Source organism: Pygoscelis adeliae, unplaced genomic scaffold (genome assembly GCF_000699105.1).
Source record: "Pygoscelis adeliae isolate BGI_AS28 unplaced genomic scaffold, ASM69910v1 Scaffold117, whole genome shotgun sequence".
Lineage (NCBI taxonomy): Eukaryota > Metazoa > Chordata > Aves > Sphenisciformes > Spheniscidae > Pygoscelis > Pygoscelis adeliae.
In genome coordinates, this window is record NW_008825270.1 from 4871615 (window position 1) to 4894084 (window position 22470).

General features: G+C 40.3%; 1 protein-coding gene across 1 annotated transcript in view; it reads right to left on the minus strand.

The window, feature by feature from the left end:
* Nucleotides 1–22470, minus strand: part of MADD (MAP-kinase activating death domain) — a 62536-nt gene that overhangs the window by 27049 nt on the left and 13017 nt on the right. The window contains 14 exon segments of the mRNA XM_009329712.1: nucleotides 1344–1427; nucleotides 1775–1872; nucleotides 4960–5013; nucleotides 9976–10182; nucleotides 12648–12798; nucleotides 13008–13194; nucleotides 14251–14353; nucleotides 14813–14872; nucleotides 16799–16900; nucleotides 18163–18302; nucleotides 18948–19228; nucleotides 19887–20080; nucleotides 20964–21067; nucleotides 22058–22214. Of these exon segments, the coding sequence (XP_009327987.1) occupies nucleotides 1344–1427; nucleotides 1775–1872; nucleotides 4960–5013; nucleotides 9976–10182; nucleotides 12648–12798; nucleotides 13008–13194; nucleotides 14251–14353; nucleotides 14813–14872; nucleotides 16799–16900; nucleotides 18163–18302; nucleotides 18948–19228; nucleotides 19887–20080; nucleotides 20964–21067; nucleotides 22058–22214 (1922 nt within the window).

Consider the following 22470-nt stretch of genomic DNA (forward strand, 5'->3'; position numbering starts at 1 on the left):
CAATGGCATCAGCCAGCTCCCTCAGCGCTTGAGGCTGCAACTCCTCAGGAACCATGGATTTATGTATATGCAGTTCGTTGAAGCGCCCTCTAACCTGGTCATCCTCTACCAAGGGTAAGTCTTTCTTGTTCCAGACTCTTCCTCTGGTCTCAGGGGCCTGGGATTCCTGAAGGCCAGTTTTACTGGTAAAGACTGAGGCAAAGAATGCCCCAGGTACTTCAGTCTTTTCCATCTGTCATCAGTTCCCCGTCCCATTCAGCAGCAGGCCCACGTTCTCCCTAGTCCTTTCTCTTGCTGCTTATGTACTTGTAGAATCCTTTCCTGTTTCTATTCACATTCCTTGTCAGATTCAACTCCGGGTCCATATTGGCTTTCCTAACCCTATCCCTGCAAGATGAGTCAGCAAATGTATATTCCTCCTGGGTCACCTGCCCCTGCTTCCAGCTCTTGTATACTTCCTTTTTATGACTGAGTTCAGTTAGGAGCTCTTTGCTCATCCATGCAGGCCTCCTGCTGCCTTTGCTTGGTTTCCTACTTGTCAGGATGGACCTTTCTTGAGCTTGGAGGAAGACATACTTGAATATCAACGAGCTCTTCTAGACCCTCTTCTATCTGGGGCAGTATCCCATAGAATACAATTTCTGGGTCCATTAGTGAAACACAGAGTATTATTCTTGTTACACGCTGGGAAAAGATCATGGAAAGCCAGATATTCACAGTTATGCGCAGTTTAGAGAAGAAAAAAACCCAACAACAACAACAAAAAGGGAATTTCCTTGAGTTTTGTCCCTGGAATATGCCATATCAGATAATATGCAGTAGGGAGAAGGCTCATTTTTTTTACTGAATGCATCCCTGCTACCTTTTCCCTCTAGGCCCTACAGTTGATTGGAAAGCAAGCAGACATATTTTGATATGATTCAGGTGCTTTAAGGTAATACATCAGAAAGTTTTTTCTTGTTTTTAATGCATCAAACAATCTGCCTTTTTTGCTCTCAGGTTACATTTTTAAACTTCTTTATAGATGGATTATACACAACTGAGGCATATTTATAGAATTATTGCAATCCACCAGTTCCATAAATACACCAATATGTAGGAATATGTAACAGCAACAAGCACCATATATGAAGGATGCAATCTAATAATAAAGCACTACGTATGTTCTGTCAGACACACATGCTTGCCACCCGCTCAGAGGCTCTGGAGAGAGAACTCATAGACATACATTATGCATGTGTGATGGTATGCAGCCATACCACACAAAATGTAGGCACGAAATGCCCTCCCCCACTTTAGCAAGCAGTGAATCACATCAAGATTTCACTTTGGGGATATCCTACCACTGTGCTAACTTCAGAATCCTGGCTTGTACTTCGGACCATAACTGCTGGTCCTCCACTGGGAACAGAGTCAAAATCACTCTTCTGCAATCAAAACATATAAAGGACAGGAAGAAAAGTCACATTAGTTTTTATCATAAGGAGAGAACATCACTTCCCATTCCTTTGGGGTCTTGAATCACACACCTTACGCTTCCTTGGTTTATTTAGCCAGCCAAATAGAAACTACTGCCTGCATGTTAAAAAGATCATGGGGTCATACAATTGAGGAGTTTGCAAAGAACTCAGTCCCCTACAGGAAGGGGGAAGAAATTTTACTGAATGAGCCTTTCAAGAATACTCAAACCCTAGAAGTCTTCCCACAATTAAGTAGTGAACAGAAGAATCCTCTCTCTTACCACATAAATAAAGCAAGCATAGGAGCCACTGACCTGAGAACCTGAGGCCAAACTGAGGCCACTGTCTGCACTGATTTGGGATTTTTTCTCATCCGTTTCTCCCAAATCAGTGTGTTTCACAGCTTCTGGCCCTGAACAAAGGAAAAAGGAAATCATTACTGTACCAGGAAAAAACAGTATGGCAGAAAGCAGATGACAGACTGAAAGCAGGAACAGTACCAAGAAAACAAATTTGCCTTCTCATTCCTTTGATTTTTTTATTCCTTGGTACTGTAAACAACAAGGCCAGCAGGACACATCTGCTGTTCTTCAAAAGTTAGTTTGAATTTCAAATACTCCAAAGGCATAGTCCAGGAGCGACTATCACTAAACAGTACCTTTGTTAGCCATTCAAGAGAGAAAAGAGGACAGACAAAGGTCAAGAAGCTTCCAGTTACAGTAACACATGCAGAGCGGTTGCCATTCAACTCTAGGAAGCCACTTCCTTTATTCTTGGTAAAATAAAGTATACTTTTTTACTTAAAGTGAGAACACTTTTTTGAACAGCTAATTTGCTCAAAGTCTTGGACTGAGTTTGGTAGGTTGCCTGCAGCAACTATCTAGACAAAAATCAGGCAACACATGACAAGAACATAAACAGCGACAACTGGTGTTACATCAGTAAGAATTTCAAGGAAGAAGCTTGTATGATGCTGTACTTCACAACATTCCCCAATTACATTAACAAATGGCTCTCCAGAGTTGGCAATCACATAGGTCAGTAGTGAGAGAGGGAATCAGCAAGCCTTATGTCATGCATTCATTAACCTGCCAATCCGAAAACAAAAAAGGGGAAAAAAAGGATAAAGAACTTTATGTTCAATCTCCCATGCAGTTCTAGAATCATATCATCTATTGTCCTCTGATGGGATGGCAGAAGGAAGAGAGAATGATGGTGAGGTAGAGCCTGAAAAGAAATTTGGATAAGCACTGAACGAGGTAAATAACAAGGCAAGAAAAGAATGTGTTATAGACTGTACACAGAATGTCACTACTCTCAGAAAGGGGAAGAGACTGAATGCAACACTTCTGCCATATCCATATCTGCCAACTATTCAGTAACAGGAAGACATGATCAGCAGCTGGAATATTTGTATTATATACCCATGACTATATCCAGTATCTCTAAGTAAACAATGTTACTATCTCTTATAACCACTGATCACAACAACCTGGGAATTATGAACATGTTTGTATTATATGTAATATTAGAGAGGGTAAGACAGCGAAAAGGAAAGAAAAAGGGAAGGGAGGAGAGAGAGAGAGAGAAGGATAATATACAAAGATTTGTGGGAGTGAGTTTGAGATGGTATGTAAACTCATGAATAGCAAAGCCATAAGCGGGCTGTGCAGACCATACTAGCTTACTACTCAACCATCAATTCTCCATTTGAAGTGTTTTACAGAAAGTGTTCTTCATCGTTATAGTATTCTGCCTCTAAATCCATATGCTTTAGTTACTGTAAATCAAATCATCAAAGATTCTAACAAAGAGAAAGTATGAACAAAATTTACAAAAAAGAAAAATAACTAAAAATATCCTTTCTAAGAATCTGGAATCTTATTTTACACTGAAATATACACTGCTCACTTCTAGAGGTCTATTTCCACCCATTCAAACGGCCACCATTTCTAGTTCTGAATAATGATGCAGCAAAAAGTTTTATATCTCATTACTACAGCAAGAATACTAAACTTCAGCTGTGTGTTTTAAGCAATTTAAGAGTTCCCTGTCCCGACACATAATTCAGATATATTTCTGGCAATTTGACTTTTAAAGCAAGTAAAACTGACTGAAGCAGTTCAGGTATTTTGAAGGCTGTGGGCAATACTGGTAACTGAGTTTAAGGAGCACAATAACCACAATCACATTGTTGTCACTATCAATTTACAGGCACTTACTAACCTCCCCTTCCCTTCTTTATGGAGTTGTATGCCTAATACACATAAACCACTCAAACCTCAATTTATCTCTCCCAGTGTAGGCACCTACCTGAAAGGCTCAGTTTGGGAAAGTAGGTGTGTGCATGTGCTACATGTCTGTCTCACACACTCCTACCTCAGCACAAAGCAATTCACATCTTAAATGTAGCAAGCTGTACCGCAGAGGTGCCCCATTTGCCCCATTCTCTCTGAACTAACTCCAGATGCTTGCTTATACTTAACTGAAGTATTTAACTGAGGAGCCTAAAAGTAATGTAGCAAATCAAGGCCTAGTCAGAATGTCAGGAATTTTCACCCATTTATCTTAGCTATTAATCCTCCCCAACCTTCAGTCTGTAAAAGGGGCATCAGCTCTGCCAGGTAGAAACTACACTTATGGTTAGGAAACACCTACCGCATCATGGTTATTATAAACTAGCTATTGTCCTTATGTCATCTGTCCCTATTTACAACAGTGATAACCAAAAGAACAAAACCTTGTACTACACCTGCAGATAATATATATTCAATATTTTATTCAATATCATATTTCAATAGATGTTAAGATTTGTGTAGATTTAGACTACTATTTAGACTTTGCAAACAGCCTCAGACTATTTCACTCCTCCTTTAACATGGGATATAAAAAACAAAATCAGGTTGATTTCTTATTATGAGGCTATTCTCTAACAGCCATCACTAAATACAATTCTTCACATACACCTTCTCTCTCCCCCTCAAATGTATTTTCTTGTTGCAGACTGACTGTGGTCATAAACTGTGCATGGTTGATGCCAGGTAACAAAATTTGCCATCCCACGGCTTGAAAGAACAGAGAATTCTTCATTCCAGTAACATTCAATCAATCAATCAATATATTCATGTAAAAGTCTTGGTAAGCAAAACTGGTCTTTAACTTTCAAGAAAGGAGATGGAATATCTTAAAATCCTTCCGTATGTATTTCTGATATGGTGAGGATGCAGGATATCTGCTTCCCTTTCTTTGAAGAAGGCAACATTCAGGGGAGGAAAAAACGAAAGGAAAAAAAAAAAAAAAGAAGAGACATTTGAACACAATTTCCCCAAGGCAAACTGATCTGTTGGGTCTCCTCTATAATGCAGGCTTTCTTGATAGACCTTTGTTCTTGCGGGCATAAAAACTGTGTGCCAGAGATGCAAGCTCATTCTGCACGTGGGGAGTTGGCAGTTATGGGGAGGCTGGAGGAGTCAGTTTCTATGTTTTTTAATTTCCTTACTCGTTTTTTCCAAAGATTTTTGCTTTTTCACTTCCTGGTGCTTGTTCCACAATTCTACCCAAGATGCATTGAAAGCAGGAGAGAAAGAGAAAGAGTCAGCGGCTGGTCAGACAGGTGAAACTGGGGAAAAAAATTTGAAACAAAACCCCCCCCCTTCATCTCAAAAAAAAAAAAAAAAGGCAGAAATTTACGACACCTACTGAGTGAAGGGTTAATTACACCACTTTACAAGAAATCAATGTTAGGAATCGAGCACTGTATCATCTCTCATTTACAGAATTCAAATGTTAGAGATGACTTCATACAGTGAACCAACTAAGGAAAAACAGCTATTATGAACACATAATGCAATTAATCACCTTTCCTGAGAAAGGCCTTTAAGATTGTCAGATATTTATTCCTCCAGAATGTAGGCATCACAGAAGCTCTAATTAACAGAAACGTTTTAATGTCTCTAGTTTATATCATTGAAAGGAAAAAGGCACAAAACCAGCAGCAGCAATTCCAAGAAAATTAAAACTGTAGGTTAACACAATATTTAACCGATATTATATCTTAAAAATTATCACAAAGTTTACAAGTACAACAAGTTATTTTTGACCTGACAGCATTCTCAATAAATGCTTGGCTCTGCCTATCAACCAGTCCTACATGCAAAAAGCTGAACTTCTCTGCATCCACTGCTTCTTATCAGGTTATAAAGAATGGAAAACAGGGAAGAAGAAGAAAATGAGCAAGATATCAGTCATGCTTAATGCCAGCTTCCAAAATTCAAATTAGGTCACAGCACTCCAAGTCAAGGAATTCCATAACAGGATACAATGCAGAGAAAAGGAAAAAAGTCTGAAGTCTGCATGCACTCTTTTCATTTGAAGCTTAGCCCTGAGATGAGATAGTGATGAGGCACTTGCACTTTTCTATCACTCACATTCTTCAACACTCTGAAATGCAGTCATCTTTTCTGCTCAGAAACATCAGATGATTCCAGGAGCTGGCCTGTTGGCCAAAGGAAACATTACAAGCTGACATGCTGAACTGACTCTGAATGCTGGGCACTGTCCCCTCTCACTAGCACAGTTAAATCTGGGAATGCTACAGAGAAAGATGCTCTTAGAAAAGCAGCAAAGGCAAAGGGAAGGAAAAAGAAGTACAATGTTCTTCTACTGCTCTTCAAGGAAATTTGTTGAGCAACTAAAAGGCCACTTGAAGTGTGTCAGAAACCCATCACACCCTGCAAATGGCACAAATTAGGGCAAGACAGGCTCTAAAAAAGTTTTGTTTAGCAAAATGTCTACTAGAAAAAAAAAAAAAGGATAGTGTTATGATTGTGGAGGAAGGCTCCAAAGTATTATCATTAAATGTATCAGGAGCAAGGCAAATGTAGGAAGGGAGAAAAAGCTAGAAAGACAGCTGCTAGCCAACCGATTTCTGTATCTGCTTCATGATTGATGGATGTTCCTTCAACTTTCGTTAAGTACACAGATGGATAGGATAAAATTGCTTATGGATCCAAACAGCATCCTATAGGCTTATCTAGCTGAGCACACACTGACACAGATAACAATCGCTTAAAGAGGCACTGAATTTGTTTGTTAAAGGGCTTTGAAAACATCTGGCCTCTTAAGTGCTCAGTCCATGTGGCTTGGCTTTAAAAACCACCAGGCTGAAAGCTACAATACCTGCCGTTAAATTACTTCTAGCTGACTTGCCTGTTAATTCAGAGTGGAGTGTATCCTAGCACATAAAAACAGCCTAGATTTTACTCTCAACTACTTTGTCAAAGAAGAAAAGGAAAACCTCAAATAAACTCAAGGGGCATAAAATATTATGCCTATGACTTTGTTACACGAGCCTGAACTAAACAGGACAGCAGGTCCAGAAAGGATCTGATGCAGACAAAGTAGGTAGCACAATCTTTTCTGTTTCAAAAAACTGTCAAAATAAAAGTGATATGCCAGCATTAAACAATTATTTAAAAAGTAGTAATGGAAACTTCAGTAAGTACTGACATTTTCGTTAACAGTTACTGCAAGTATGCAGTAAGACCAAACTAACCACTAACATAAAAGGGGAAACTATTAACTACCAACTTTAAAGCCACCAGTGTCCTAACAAAAAGGCCAACACTACAGGTGATGACCTGGAAGAACTCCAGAAGTAAGCAAATAATTGGTGATCTTTTAGGAAACAAAGTATCAGAAGCATCATCTTCACAATGAATTTCCTAGCCAAGCAATTAGGTATTAGAGCACAGCAAAGATCAATCCTCAACTGATAAAAATCCATCACTCTTCACCTCAGAAATAAGAATTTTGAATACCAACAGCCTTTCCTGTTACAAGGAAGCATCCTACATACTTCAGAGGTACACAAGAAACCATAAACTTTCTGAAAAGTGAAGAAGAAAAGGGGGTCAAGCAGGATCACATCCACCCTGAACTTTGGAAGACTCTGTGAACCTCCTGGCCAGTGTTCCTGTAGTACAAGACGACTGCACACATTCAGCTACCATACCTCTAGATCTCAGAGATGCAGTTTAATTGCCACACTAACACACACTTTACATCTGGCTATCGCAAACAGTGCCGTACGTGATTTTACTCCATCATGCTGATGACTTACTTTCCATTCTAGTATTTTCTCTTGTAACTAGGTCAAAAGGTTAGCAGCCCAATTTGTATTTTGTCCATACAACACCAACAGATTCATTGAGAGTTTTATTTACATATCTGCAACCTGAGACTGTAAGCACCTTCCAAACTTCATAGAATCAAGGAACTGCTGAGGTTCCAAGGGACCTCTGGAGATCATCTAGTCAAATCTCCCTGCTCAAAGCAGGATCAACTAGAGCAGGCTGCTGCAGGATCATGTCCAGTCAGGTGTTCACTATCTCCACAGATGGAGAATCCACAACCTTTTCAGGCAACCTGTTCCAGTGTTGGATCATCTTCACATACAAACATTTTTTCTCATGTTTAAATGGAATTACTTACAAACACTTTGTTATTTCAGCAACATGTAAATGTTTACCAAATGCTTCTTCCCTAAATAAGTTAGTTTGAATGAGAAAATCTGCATTTCAATACAGAAGGAATTTCAGCCCAGCCATGACTAACTCTGGTCCTGTATATCCGAAGTATTGTCTTATACTGAAGCTTCCGTAACAGAACATAAAGGAAGTATAATAGCCAAGCAACTTTAAATTATCTTCCTGCAACACAAGAGAAAATCCCTTTACTTCTAGATCTCAAAAGTCCGATGAACATGGACACTACGGGTTTTTTACAGCAATTTCTTAAAGACTGACTTGCATACTAGTTCATGGTTCTTTGTGACAGACAAAACCAGTTAGAAAAAGGCTTCAGAAAAAACATTGAAGTCTTTCGAACTTCGATCAGTTTTGGTGAAACCATATCCTTCTTGTAACTTAGTTCCATAAAAGTGGAAATCATTAGAGCATCAGAACCACCAATAAGAATTTATCTGTTGCCTATCCTTGAACACTGTGAATTGTTTAAGGCTAATATTCTGGCAACAGTAGTTAACATAACATATTAAGTAGCACTTCTTTTGAAAAGCATTTCTTACAATGCTTCACAAACACGGACTGTCTGATCTCTAAGATTTCCATTTCTATGAGGCTTTAAATTTATTTGACAGAAAGGAGCAGTCTCAGCAATCCAAATAAAAGATCTCTCTTCGTTCTTTAAAAGAACGCTGGCGTAGTGTCTGTTTCATTCTTAGTTGTGTCAGAAGCATACTTTCCTTTTTCTCTTTTCTACAGAAAAGAAATTAAGTACCCAGAGTGAACCAAACCACTAAACTGAAATGCTAGAAATCTGAATCTCTCTTAGCTCCCTGATAGATTTTCAAATAGAGTGTAAGACTAGTTTCTGAGCAACCACCTCCATGTATTACCTCTTGAAACAAGAAAGCGAATCAAGTCAGAGGGGCTCACAGTATCAGTTCAGAAGGACTCGACACCACTCAGCCTGCAGCTATTATGTGGGTATAAAAATGAATGTCTGCACTCCTGCCACATAACTGCCCAATACACACATTCCCTTGTCTTATGCCACATACTGCAGGTACAGCCTCACAGTAGCAGGCTGCTTTCAGAAGATTAATCTTTCATACAATGATTCCACTAAAAAGTTATTTTGAACAGGCTATAAGAAGCAATGGCTAAAATTTAACATGACATATTTTGGGAGTTGACAAAGAATTTCTCTCATATGCTGATGGTACTTTCCTCTTGTTTACAATCCACAGCAGGTTGGATCCAACCAAAATATTTTTTTTCTTTTTTTCTCCCCCCCCCACCCCCCCAGAAAAAAAAACATTTGTAAAGCTCTTTTTAGGTAAAACAGTTTAAAGCCTACCTCTAACTTTTTCCCAGACATAGAGAAAAGCTATACCAGTTAAGAAATTAGGCTGGGAAAATTTCCAGTGACCGGCCTAGCAGATGCTGTTTAGAAGGACACGCATTCTATTTGCTATTGCATAGAAGGAAGATCCATCAGTCCTGCTCACTGAAACTGTAACGCTACAACTAAAATCTTTTTGGTAGTTTTTATTATTAATAGTCAGCAGATCCTGGGTCCCACTTCTATCAGGATGCAATCTAGATAATCCACAAGTAGTCAGCAATGATTAGAAAACTTTTGTTTCATGTAGTTCCTTCCACAGTTGCCCTTTCCAAAGTCCTGCTGGCCCTGTTTCCCTTTTGCTATTACCTGTTGCTTGAAAACATCAATCACAGAGCAAAAAATAAAGTTGTCTAAAGCGTAATGAAATTCAGAAACAATTAAGATTAGAAAGTTTCTGGGAGAAAACTGCCCTGAATAGTTTATCCAAGAGTAGAGTGAAAACACATATGATTGTTCCTTGTGATCCAAAGTGTAAATGAAGCATGTTACAGCAGCAATGTAGTGTGCCAAAATGGAGAGAATGCAAATAGAACCTAATGCCAAAACAGAAGTTCCTCCTGCACTTCACATGCACCTCAATACACACCAATGGAAGCAATAAAATTTTCTTCCTTTAGACTCCTTGTGTCAAACTCCCTTGGCCCTTTGCCTGCAGGGCTTGGTGCCTTTGGCATCAGCTGAGGTACCGGCAGCTGCATCGCAGGTTTTGGCTCCACTCTTGGGGATGATGCAGGATCCTTGCCAACTGGAGTGACAGATCCATCCGTTGGACTTCGTTTTCTCTTTTCTGGTTCTTTAAAGAAAAAAAACGAAGTGTTGGGGAAAAAAAAAAAGAAAAAAAACATAATGAAAAAGGAAATGAGAGCAGGAAGAGGAAGATGAGACAGATGGTCTCACCTAAATCATTAAGCCTGGCACTGAAACAGCTCAGTCCCACATTTGTTCCCATAGGTCACCATGGCTTGCAGATAGTCTGACACACTGGTGGAAACAGTAGAGGAGAGAGCCAGAGTGCTGTTTTTGGGAGACTCAAATTATCTTCTTCCTGTATATTTGAAACCTAGGAATCTTCTTTAACACAGTAACTGTAGCATCTCCTCTGCTGAGTTGTGCAAAATTAAACAACTCTGCCTAAACTACCAAGAACATCACTTCTAAAATATAAGGAAGCTCCTCTTGCAGTGAAAAGATGACAAGTACAATCATCTTTGATGGGTAACACTAAATGAAACTTCAGTTAGGAAAAAAACCCAAAAAACTATCAGCTATAGCTCTTCTATCATTCTCCAAGACTTCCTATAATCATATGTCCCCAAAGGCAGTTTGGATTATTTCTCTGTATCAAACTCCACAGTTTGAATTACAGCAAAACTTTCAGAATAGAATAATTAAAATTAGGTTTTCCATAAAGAACCTCCTAAAATCCTACACAAACTGTTCCAATAGCTGATGAGGCTAATAGTTGAAATTTCATATCCTAATACCTAAATTTGTCACTACCACTAGACCTTGTGATACCTTTGTCCAGTAGATTAAAAATTCTGCTATCAGCAACACCTTTCCATTTAGATAACTGAAAACAATCAACATCTAACATTCAACAGACTGAACACCTCCACCTTTCAGAGCAAAAGTGTTTTCCCAATTCCTTATAGGTCTTTTCAGAAACCTCCTCAATTTTTCAAGATGTGATGACCAGAACTGGAAGCACTACCTCAGCTGTGGGTCTTGTTAGTGACATTTCCAGAGACAATATAATAGCTGCATCCCAAATCTATATTCCCAGGTTTACACAGTGTCCCCTTCTCCAGTTTTTACAGACACAGTAAACAGTGGGAAGTTCACACATAGCTGCCATCTTCAGAGACACTGCTTCCTAGGACATAGTTCCCAGTCCTGCTATTATTGCCAACTGTCCTTGTTTCTAAACACAAGTCCTTAGTCCTTAATTATATTAAAATAAATTAATCACAAACATGTTTTATTAAGATTCAGCTTCCTCTAGACAAATAACCTATACCCATCATGTCCTGTTCAAATAGTATGCATCATATGCAAACTGAACAATTTTAGGATTACTAGACCACTACTATATGGTAAGTAACATTAAGATAAGCACTAATCTCTATAAACCATTTCTAGAAATATCTAGATCAACTCATTGAAAACAGGTAAAACATAGTAAACAGCTAAAATTTGAGTATAAATCAAGATGTCATGCAATAGAGAAGTCCTTCAAAGATGTATCAAGGCTTTAAAAGTTTTTATCAAATTTTGTCTATTGTGATCACAATTTACTGAGTAGACTCTACTTACAACCAAATTATGGTATCTGGCATTACATTAGAAAGACTTCACTCTACAACCATGGAGTTTTACATCAGCCACTCTATAATTTTGCTTAGGATGAGTGTCAAACTAAAAGTCTTGTAATTACCAAGATCAGCCTATTCCCCACATGCAGGACTGTTACACTAGGACAGCCTTCCTTACCTTCTTCCCCATTCTAACAACGATTGGAAACAAACACCTGTAACCCACAGGGCATCTAAGCCAACTCATAAAATCCCTGATGCAAGCCACCCAGAACACCAACCATAAAGTGTTCAGTAGATGTTACTCCTGGGCTACAATGAAATAAATAGCTTTTCATCATTTGAGATTACAGCTGAGTCAGATATTAAGCAGAGAGGTAACTTTTTGTCATCTTTTGCTCTTTTTCCTTATGCGTGCATTTTCTTATTTTGCATTAAGGATCAGATTTTAAGAAAAAGCTGAAAAATAAAGAGGTATTTTCAGACTTTCCTCTCCAAGAGTACTTAGTGATATAAGAATCATTGTGTAATGCAAGGTGGTTGGTGAGATATAAGTCTCATATGGTTCCACATTAGAAACTCCCTCCCTATTCAGGTTGTCTGCAATAACTTTCCAAGACTGTGGCTGGGACAGTGTTAGCTGAAGGTCCCCACTCTCAGAATTTCCACTTCATCTGTGAAAGCCCCAGGTTTTGTATCTTGCTGCATAGTTTCCATTTTCAATCACATATCAGCATGGCCATTATTTTGCTTTGGTCCAGTTACATGTGTGCAAGAGAATGGTTTCAAGCTTTGTAAGGTTTCAGTAACAATGGTACAGTTCTCACCTATTTTGAAAGTGTCGTAAAACCCCTGAAATACCAGAAGTCACAAAACAGCTACCTTCACAATAAGGATCTTGTTCGGTTCATAAACACTGTATTCTCATAATCACTTTTCTTACCTTTGTTGTAATAGTGAGTATGTGCTATCTCTAGCAGGCCAAAAACACTGGCCATGCCTCCCAGGCCAGCATTTGCATATGACTGCTCCAGGCTCAACACAGTGCACTTCAGCAAGTCCAGCATGCCTTTATAAACCTTGCGGCTGATCTCCTGCAATGAAAATCCCATTAGTGTCGCTATTTCAGAAGTGAGAAAGTAATTCAAGAACATAAATTCCAATACTGCTGTAACATCAGCTTTTAGGAGGCACTTTAACAAAAACTTTGTTAAGTTTAACAAAACTTTGTTAAAGTTACAAGCTACAAAAATGAGCTGCAGCAGACACTAGGTATGAGGACCCTACTGAGTTCAGCACTGACCACATCCTGTATGACATCCTGTCGAGCATCTTCTTCTGACTGGATCGTGCGATTCAGCTTGCTTAGTACAAAGACACGAAGCTGCTCACTCTCCAGCAGCCGTCGGACTCTCTTCATGTTCAGCCAGCCAACACCTTGCCCATCGAGAACATTGTGTACCACCTCCTTCAGGAACTGCTGGTTCTCACTGATGGATTTAAGGGGAAGCAGGCAAACGTTAGCCCTCTGCTTACCTTGGCTTGCATGGGAAGAGAGATATGGCCAGGACACACACAGAAATGCACTTCCTATCAAAGCTAAGCTTACAAGAAAAGAAGTTCAAATCTAGCTATGCCCGCTGCTAACATAACTGCACACAGCCCAAGCTCTGTTCTATAGGTATAGTATCAATTATTTTATTTTGTCTGTTATTTCCCATAATAAGCCGTAATCAGATTTTCCTCTCGTCCCTCTAGCTACCACTCTACTTCTCACCTTCACGGCACTCCTCAGAATCCATAGGAATCCTCTATGCCGCAACCTTCTCCCACAGCCACCTTGTCTGACCTGTAGGCTTTCCTTGAAAGAGGAAGCGCAGCACTACCAATAGCACTACTGCAGCAGCCTTGGCAGGTGTACTGCTTCAGCTTGTTTTGCCACAGGGGAGGGAATGGTGAGAAGAAGGGAACTCCTGTGCAACCTGCTGCACTCCCCAGTCTGAACTGCAGTTCTGTTCTTGCTTGTCTCCCCAACCCCAGTAGCTCAACGTAAATTTCACTCTACCCATGATTGCTACATAAGAAAGGGAGGAGACAAGCACAGGCACAGGTCAGGTAATGTTTACTTGCACCATCCTGAGTCCCTTCCCAAGGCCGAGAAAAGCATTTCACATGAATTTGCAGAATCAAGCTGCTTCATATGACTCACCTGATCCCCTACATGGTGCACTAAAACTTTGCTGCCTAGACTACCTTGTTCAGAACAGACTCAATTACAAAGAATAAATACTGAGTTAAAGTAGGGACCTAGAATTTTTTGGATCTCATCAGAAAGAGGATACATTTCAGAGCACAAAAAATACGTATGTGCACTATTAACTGTAAGACCATCCATACCGACTCTTTTCGGACAATAATACATGCAAGCTTAGGGCCACAGAAAAGTACTATGTAGTTTTCAACAGCTAGGCTTCTGAGGAAACATTGACAAAGTATGAGACCGCTCTAACAACACTTTATACTCAAAAAGCAATGAAAAATATTACCTGGAATTGCTAGTTCGTCCCTGAGGCGATGGAGATTCTCTCTTCACTGTTGGGCTGTGCTTAATGACTGAAGACTTTTGATCTACAAGAGCTCGTCTGTTTCCTAAACAGGAGAGGAAACAGGATGAGAGGAAGGGGTGGGAGGAAAACAGTCTGATCCCAGGACAGTAACAAGCAATGCTAAGGTTGGCTAACACACCTCTTCAGATTACAGATAACAGACTTCAAACAAAATGGAAACTCCAAAAAAGCAGCAGCGTATATCATATTCTAGCATCACACATCGGCAGAAAACAGTAATGGGAGTAATGCAGAGAGAAAAAGAGAAGATGGTAATGGGAGCAGGAGGTGAAAGGCAGGAAAAGTTTGGCTGCTCTGCATGCAGTTCCACAACAAGAACCATCTTCAAATTAGTCACTATATGTAAAAGCATAATGCATTGGGGGTGACTAGTATAGATCATGTGGTACTGGTTACCCAGTGAGAAAGGTAGCCCAAAGTCAGGCATAGGGAATGCTGGAAATTGTTGTATCATGCACAGCTCATGCTGTAGGGAACCCACCTTCATTGCTTACTGGGCCAGCTTCAGTAATAATCTCCATTATAGTATTTAACCCAAATACTGGGACACAAAATACACAATTAGTAGTGTACTACAATATCTACACTCCCCACCATCAGAATCAAAAGAATCCAACTACCAGCTTCTTCCCAGCCCTCCCTCAAAACAAAACCCAAATGACGCTAGAGCAGGAAGGATGATTGAAAGCCCAAGACAACAAGGGCCTGCATAATTAATCTTAGAGATAGTGCTTGACTTGAAATTTGGCATCGTGGAACCAATGTATTGCATCTTCAAGGACATTATTGCACATATTGTATTTCAAGGGCACTATCAAAAACATCTGCGTCACTGAGGAAAAAATATCAATGGATGTGCATGAAAAAAATTAAAAAAGAAGATGGACAGTGGTCAAACAGCAGCAATGAGATGGAGTCCCAGCATCATTTCCCATTACAGTTAGAAACACAGGGTACCACACACACTTGGTAAGAACAAGTTAATGCAGTGACTTTATACCTGTACAACAGAGACAAAAACATTTAAACCAGTGAAGTGCCCAGTGGGAATCCCAGTGAGCCAGCATGCACACGTAAATGAACACGAACACACACACGCACACTTGCACATGCATAAAACAGACTGAGCTACTCCACGGAAATCCCATCCTCTCATCTTCATAGTAACAGTAAAGGCCCTACAGGATTACAATAGTCAAGAAAAGAACACCAAAGTGCAGAAGATGAGGCGCAAAGCATGAACATGGAATGGCAAACCCCATCACTGTTTTCTTCCAATGCATGGAATCAGTCTTTAAGTTTACCCATGGAAATAATCCTGACATGAAGCATGTTTTTTATCCAGTACAATTGGACATGAAAACATAACCAACTGGTAAAAGGTTGTCAAAAACAGCTGTGCAGAGTCTCTGCTAGTGTTTTCACCATACCAGTCCTGTTCCTCCTCATTTTACACACAGGGAATGATTACTTGTCTCAAAAACAAAGTCCAAAGCAGAAACACAAAAACCAGCTTTTGGCCTTTGTTTCTACAAGGTCAAAGGTCAGCAAAACATCATACCAACCTTCATCCACATCCCTTCCCACTTCCAGATTAAAGTAATCTTTACCGATGAAAATGATGAGGAGGAAAAAATAAATGAAAAAATCAACATATTAAAACAAAAGCAGTAAGTTCTAATCAGATAGAATAACTCAAAAGGTAAAATAAAACCTTTCCCCAGTTTAGCAACTGAAAAGGTCTCAACACTAAAACACCAGCATGTGCTCAGTCACCCATCTGTTACTACATCTGGTACAAGGATGACCAGGCTGTCTATCTCCCCACGGTAAGAGGGTCATTTCTCCAGTGCCCATTCAGACATGTTATCTAATGATACTGCAGACAAACAGGAGATGTTCCAATGAAAAGACTGTGCACATAAGTTAGGAATTGATCTTCACTCTGAATGAGCTGAAGTATGGTTATCATTTGATTTTGATGAGAGATTTTCTATTTCGTGACCTGAAAAGACTATAAACACTTTTGAAACCCACGTAAACTGCAGTCTCCATGGGAGGTTGGCATTACCCACACTTACAAAAGCAGCATCATTGCTCTAACAAGTTACCTAAGACTAATCATGAGGATACTGGCAGTACAAAGTAGTACCTACCTCTCGGTTCCCATTCTTTACACTAAGTACTTAAAAATAAAACAAATCAAAATACAAAACAAAACCAACATTCACAGTTAATCCATTAACACAGGCTAGACTAGCCAATCTCCCATCCCAGCACAGTCCAACTGTTGGGAAGAAGTCTGACTGAGAAATATCAAGACAATTTGCCGTCTTGATACTTAAGACAGGTACTACCCAAACTACCAAAATACGTCACCCCCAGGATTCCTGTTAGGGGTAAGACTTCAAACTGCCAAGTCACATGAACTGTAAAGGCTGTAGAAGACAAAGGGAAAAACGGTTACCTTTCAGGCTGGGAAAGGGAGTATTCTTGTCTCTCCCAACTTTGGTTGGTAGGGCTAAGTTGGACAGACTGAAACTTGTGCTGTGGTTTCTGTACAGGCTGCCTATGACAGAAGAAGAAAACAATTAAATGCCTAATGCTCACTGCACACACCTGAACTTCCTAAACTTCCTGTAATTGACCTTCTTATTCCAGATCGTTGATGATGAAGTTGTTCTTTATTACCCAAAAGTCTCACAAGCATAACATCATCTCATTTACACTGCAACCACATCTGCAATCAGATTATTCTAAACTGTGCAAAAACGTAATTCTTAGCTTTCATGTTACAATCATTGTTGTTGTATCTATGAGTCTTAAATGTAACAGCAATATCCACCTGTCTTCCTGCACTTAAACTGGTAACCTCACATCAGCTGTGTCTTCTAGTTTGATCCTCTTTTCAGGAGCAAATGAATGGTAGGGGCCACATGAGAAAACAGGATGATGGAAAATCTCCAAAATACGCAATTCTGAAGTGAGGATTGTGCACTGTGCCTTGTGAAACACTGTAAATCTGCCACAGAAGTGTGCTTTAAAATAGAAGCTTTCCATTGATTAGGAGAAAACAGAAGTTCTTCCTAGTACAGACAGATCTTAAGAACACAATAATGCATCATCATCTGTTAAGTCTGTAGACAGCCTGAAAGCATCTCATGCAGATCAACGAGCTGATTAACACTTGAAGATGTTAATTTAAAATCTCAGTGTACTATTTCAATTTGCTTTGGTTCTTTTTTTGCGGCCTTATTTTAGTAACAATCATTTTACCAGAAACATCCAATATACTTTCCCCACTGCTGCAAACTTCTTGCGCTGCTCCCCACTGTAGTGCAAGACTCAACTGGCCATATCTTCTTTCAGTCATTAAAAAACTCTGTATTAGTTTTCCACAACTGTGGATTTTATTATTAAAATATAACTGAAAGTAGGTGAGCACAGTCAAGGAATTCAATTTAGCACCTAAGCACACAATATGGTAGCATGGAAGACATACTACTAGTAAGGTTTTTGTATCAGCTTCATGAAATTGCACAATTTTTTGTTTAAATGAAACTGAAAGAATTTCTGATCTGTGCCCTAAAGTGCCATATAACTCAGGGGCCTAACCACATAACCAAAGTCCTTCTTACTGAAAAATACATAAAGCAGTAGTTATCAGCAGTGTAAGTTAAATAGGTCCTGTGGCTCCTAATGTGACTTCTGGAGAGCTGGGAACAATTCGCTAACCAAGTCATTCTCTTGACTAGCCATCCCTCTATTCCATCTCTCTGTAAATTCTAATATAATAAATAAAACCAGCTTAACGAATGCAGTAGTACATACTTGCGAAAGACATGATGCCCCCAAAACCTTCACTGCTGTTGTTGGAGACAGTAGAGTTTGGGGAGCTGGCCCTGGAATCTGAATCTGCATCAGAATCATTGGCCAGTTTTAAACTGTTTGGACGGAGTAACTTCTGAGACCTTTAAAGAAATTAAGTACAACTGTTATTAGTATTCCCCCTTCCCGCCCCAAATCAACACGTTGTCTGATTGTGGGAGATCGATGCTGGTCTCATTCCTCACCAGTTTTCACCACACTACCCCTACCTTGTGGGAAAGAAAAAAAAGAAAAATTAAAAGCGAGAGAATTGAAGCATCTTTGCATTCAGGCTTTTATTACCTTTCAGGGCATGCCGAAAACTTGTCTGCAAAAGGGCATTGGTGGATTTGGGGGTGAAAGGGTTCTGCTTGGACAGCAATAACAAGAAAACCCAATGTCATCAATCACTATAGTATCTTTCCCCCAAAACACAAAGCTTCACACACACACACAAAAATTTGCTTAAAGGTTTCCAGAAATCAGTAGGTGATATACTACAATGTTTCTAGGAAGAACTGATAATTCTGTTAGCTCCTACTGCTTACATAAAAGCAAGGAAGTGAGGGAATTGAGCAAGTGCCTTTACTCAAACCAGAAGGGTTTATAGAATTTCAGTATTAAATGGAAGTGATCAACAATACATTTCAGGTGCAAAAGACATTTGAAGGAATGAACGTTAAACTACAGGAAGCAGATGGAAACCCCAACAGTGCTGTACAGAAGGGCAGGAGACAAGGAGGACTCACCTGCTTCCATTGAGATTCTGGTTAAATCTTGGGGTGTAGCTCTCTTCCTGCTCATCATCTTCATCCTCCGTAGGAAAACCATACTGTGGTTCGAAGTACGGATTGTCATACTCTCGCTTCCTCACCACCCCTTCTGAGGAGCTCATGCTGCCAGCTGCGCTGTCACCCTCACGACGATCCAAGCTTATCTTGGGAAAGCTTGGTTGCAGTGGCAAGGAAGGGAGATGGTTTGAAAATCCAGCAACCAACTTCTCTTCCATTTCTGCTGAATCTGCTGACTCCTGTGGACCAGTCAAATCATTGATCTGTTCGCTAATTTGCGTTACGTACAACTGAAGGGCAGGACAAGAACAATTATTTCAAACTGGGAAGTCTGCAGGGTCCTTGCTGTTTGTTACTGGGCCCTGACCCCATCCCCACTGTCCGTGGCTCTAATCTAGGATTTATACACACTGCAGTTTTTGTGCATTGTTCTAGGGGCTTACTCCCCTGCAAAACAGATCTTACTGGTAAGTGTTAGCTCAGGAAAACAGCTGTCCATTACCCTGTTTTGTGGTTATGCAAGCAACTCCCGTTCTTCCTAAACGACCACAGATTCATGAGTTTCCCCATCCCACTCCCTGTTCCTCTAACGCACCAGGTCTTTCCAGACTCTGTAAAAGCAATTCCTGCAGTCACAACCTGGACCACTGCTCTCTGTTAATGCTGCATTTTTCAATGCATGGGAGCTTTTGTGGACAGGAAGGCTCTATCCCAGCATAAAAGGGTATCAGTAAACTCCACCTTGCTCAGAAAGTCTAGAAAGAGCATGCAATTTTATCTGTGCATGGTTTCACAGTCCTATTAGCTTTTGCCCTTCTCAGAAAGAACCACATGCATTCTCCCATTCTTTATATCCTAATACGCTGATCTTGGGGCTGAACTCATCTCAGTACACACATGATTCACTCCATGGATGACAGTGCTGGGGCTGCTACTGGCTGTAGTACTGGAACTTGAACGAGGCTGGTTGTTCTCTTGGGAGTTTTCACTGTCCATGGCCTGTTCATCGAGATCCCCTGAATATTCTTGAAAATCATCAAATTCCACTTCACTAGCATCACCAAGGGCTGCATGAGTCAGGGGGTCAACATCTGCAAACACATCATTTTGCATTAAAGAACACTGCCTTCCTCAGCCTTTTGCCCATCTAACTAAAGATCCCTAGCAAACAAAGACTGCTCAGTAGAATGAACTTGCATAAAAGATTAGGTTGTAAAGGGCCTTTGGAGGTCATCTATTCCAACTCTCTGCTCAAAGCAGGGGTAACTTCAAAGTTAAAGCAGGTTGCTCAGGGCCTTGTTCCACTGAGTTTTGAAAGTCTCCAAGGCTTGACATTCTACTGTGATCCTGGGAACCTGTTTAACTACACTAACCGTGAAGATCTTTTCCTTATGTCCAAGCAGAATTTCTTTTGTTGCAACTTACGATTATTACCTCTTGTCCTTGGGACATAGGAAATGTGTTGGCATTCCTAGATTTAATTTATTGAAGAAAGTGAGAGTTTCCCACTCTCACAAGAGAAGCTATTGCTGCAGCCTCCATATAAGCCACAGAGAATGCATCTCCTGTCCCCACTAGGATAGAGTGACTCATTAAAGCCAGCACTGAGAACCAATATGCAGGGGCAGGAGAAAGCTCGTACTCTGCTGCCCGTATTGCACAGTATCTACTGGCAGCAGCAGGTTGTTTCCAGACCTAGTGAGCCAGTTTTGTTCAGCAGCACCTATTTCTGTTCTTCCTCCTCCCAGTGTCCTTTGGAGGGCATTGTTTATAAGCAGAAGTGTCTTTTTTCAGCCTACCCCTGGATATTGAAGAAGAAGTATAGAAGACACTTTTACCTCAGAGCAAGACTACAATGGAGCAATACTTTGCTCTGATTCAGGAACTTAGGGGAGGCATTTTTCCCACAGTGCAGATGAATGGGGAAGAGGAACCTATGTGGACCTTGTGAAAGTACAGCTCGAAGTTACTCACTTGGGGTATCGCCATTAATGTCACATTTCATCATCTCACTGACAAAGTCACCGAGGGAGGAGTAGGAGGAACTTGAGTCGTCATAGTCGACACTGTCACTGCCACTGCCACAACAGGTGAGAAATAGAGATGAGTGGCAGCACAACAGCAACAGCAGGGCCTGATGTTTCAAAGATGTGAATCAGCACTGTTTTCATGGGCCTCTTAAAAATCTCATGATCTTATAGCCTCTGCAAACAGATTTCTGGCAAGAGTCAGAAGCCAACTTCATGAAAGTCAGAGCAAATGAAATAACTTTGAGGTACGTCAAGAGACATATGGCAAGACATTTAAAGGCTTTCAGCAAAGTTAATGAGGTCAAGCATAAGTGAGCAGGGAGTAGTGTATTATTTCTCAGTGTGTGTGTGTGTGTGTAGGACAACTTTAAGGGAACTGGAAATCACAAGTAAAAGCATTCCCTTTTTATACTAATGATAAATCTCACTCAGTCAGCACCACTGGTGCTTTGTAGAACGTAAAAGATATGCAGGACCGAGCCTAAAAGATCTCACAGGCTAGCAGAGAATGAAGGATAATAAAACTAGATGCAAAACACTGGGAAATATGGCCAAACCTACTATAACAAAAGAGTTTACTCTTTTTACTGAACACACAAGGAGGTCTCAAGCAGTGGGTAGTACTAACAAGCTTTGCATAACTATGTGCACTGAGTAGAGATTTGGAAGAGTGGTAGGATGGGTGGGAGTACTTGTAGTACTGCAACAGAAATAACCGGAGAAAGAACAGCATGGAAGAAAAAAGCATTAGGGTGGGAGGAAATACCAAATGTCAAGCAGCATACGGGTAGCAAAAGAAAACAGGAAAATACAAATGGAGAATCACATTAAATGAAGGCTTAAGAATACACTAGCAAAGGGTTAAGAGGTTGCTGTGATGACAAAGCAGTGAGACAATTTATTTCAGTGTCAGTATTCTGCCCAGACAGAAGAAATGAAACAGCAGCCTGACAGGCTAAAGGAAAAGTCTGCAAACGAGAAGTAGGAGAGGCCCAGCAATCTGAAGTAACTATCATGTGACTAGTGCTCCCCACTAACCTGTCATCAGTGGGATCAGAGTCTGTTTCTTTCTCTACTGTGACATTCAGTGCTTCAGCCAGCTGTGAATTACTGTCATAGACACGATAGTGGATGGGCTGCAGCTGGTGAGCATACCACTTCGGTTTGTCACCAATCAGTGCTGGGTCAAACATGCCTGCACAACAAAACAAGGAGAGAGTTAATTGAACTCATTTATTGGTGTCAAAGGCTTCATTCACAGTGAGGCTACCCCCTCTAAGTCTCGCACAAAGGAAGGGACAGTCTCTACTCTAAGTAGCCTACAAGACGACTTCTCCATAACCAAACAAGACGAGGTAAAATTAATGGGAGGAGTGAGTGGCTAATAAGAGGGCTAACTTGGTAGAAACACATGAGGACATACATAAAAATAGAAAAGTGTTCCTTGAACT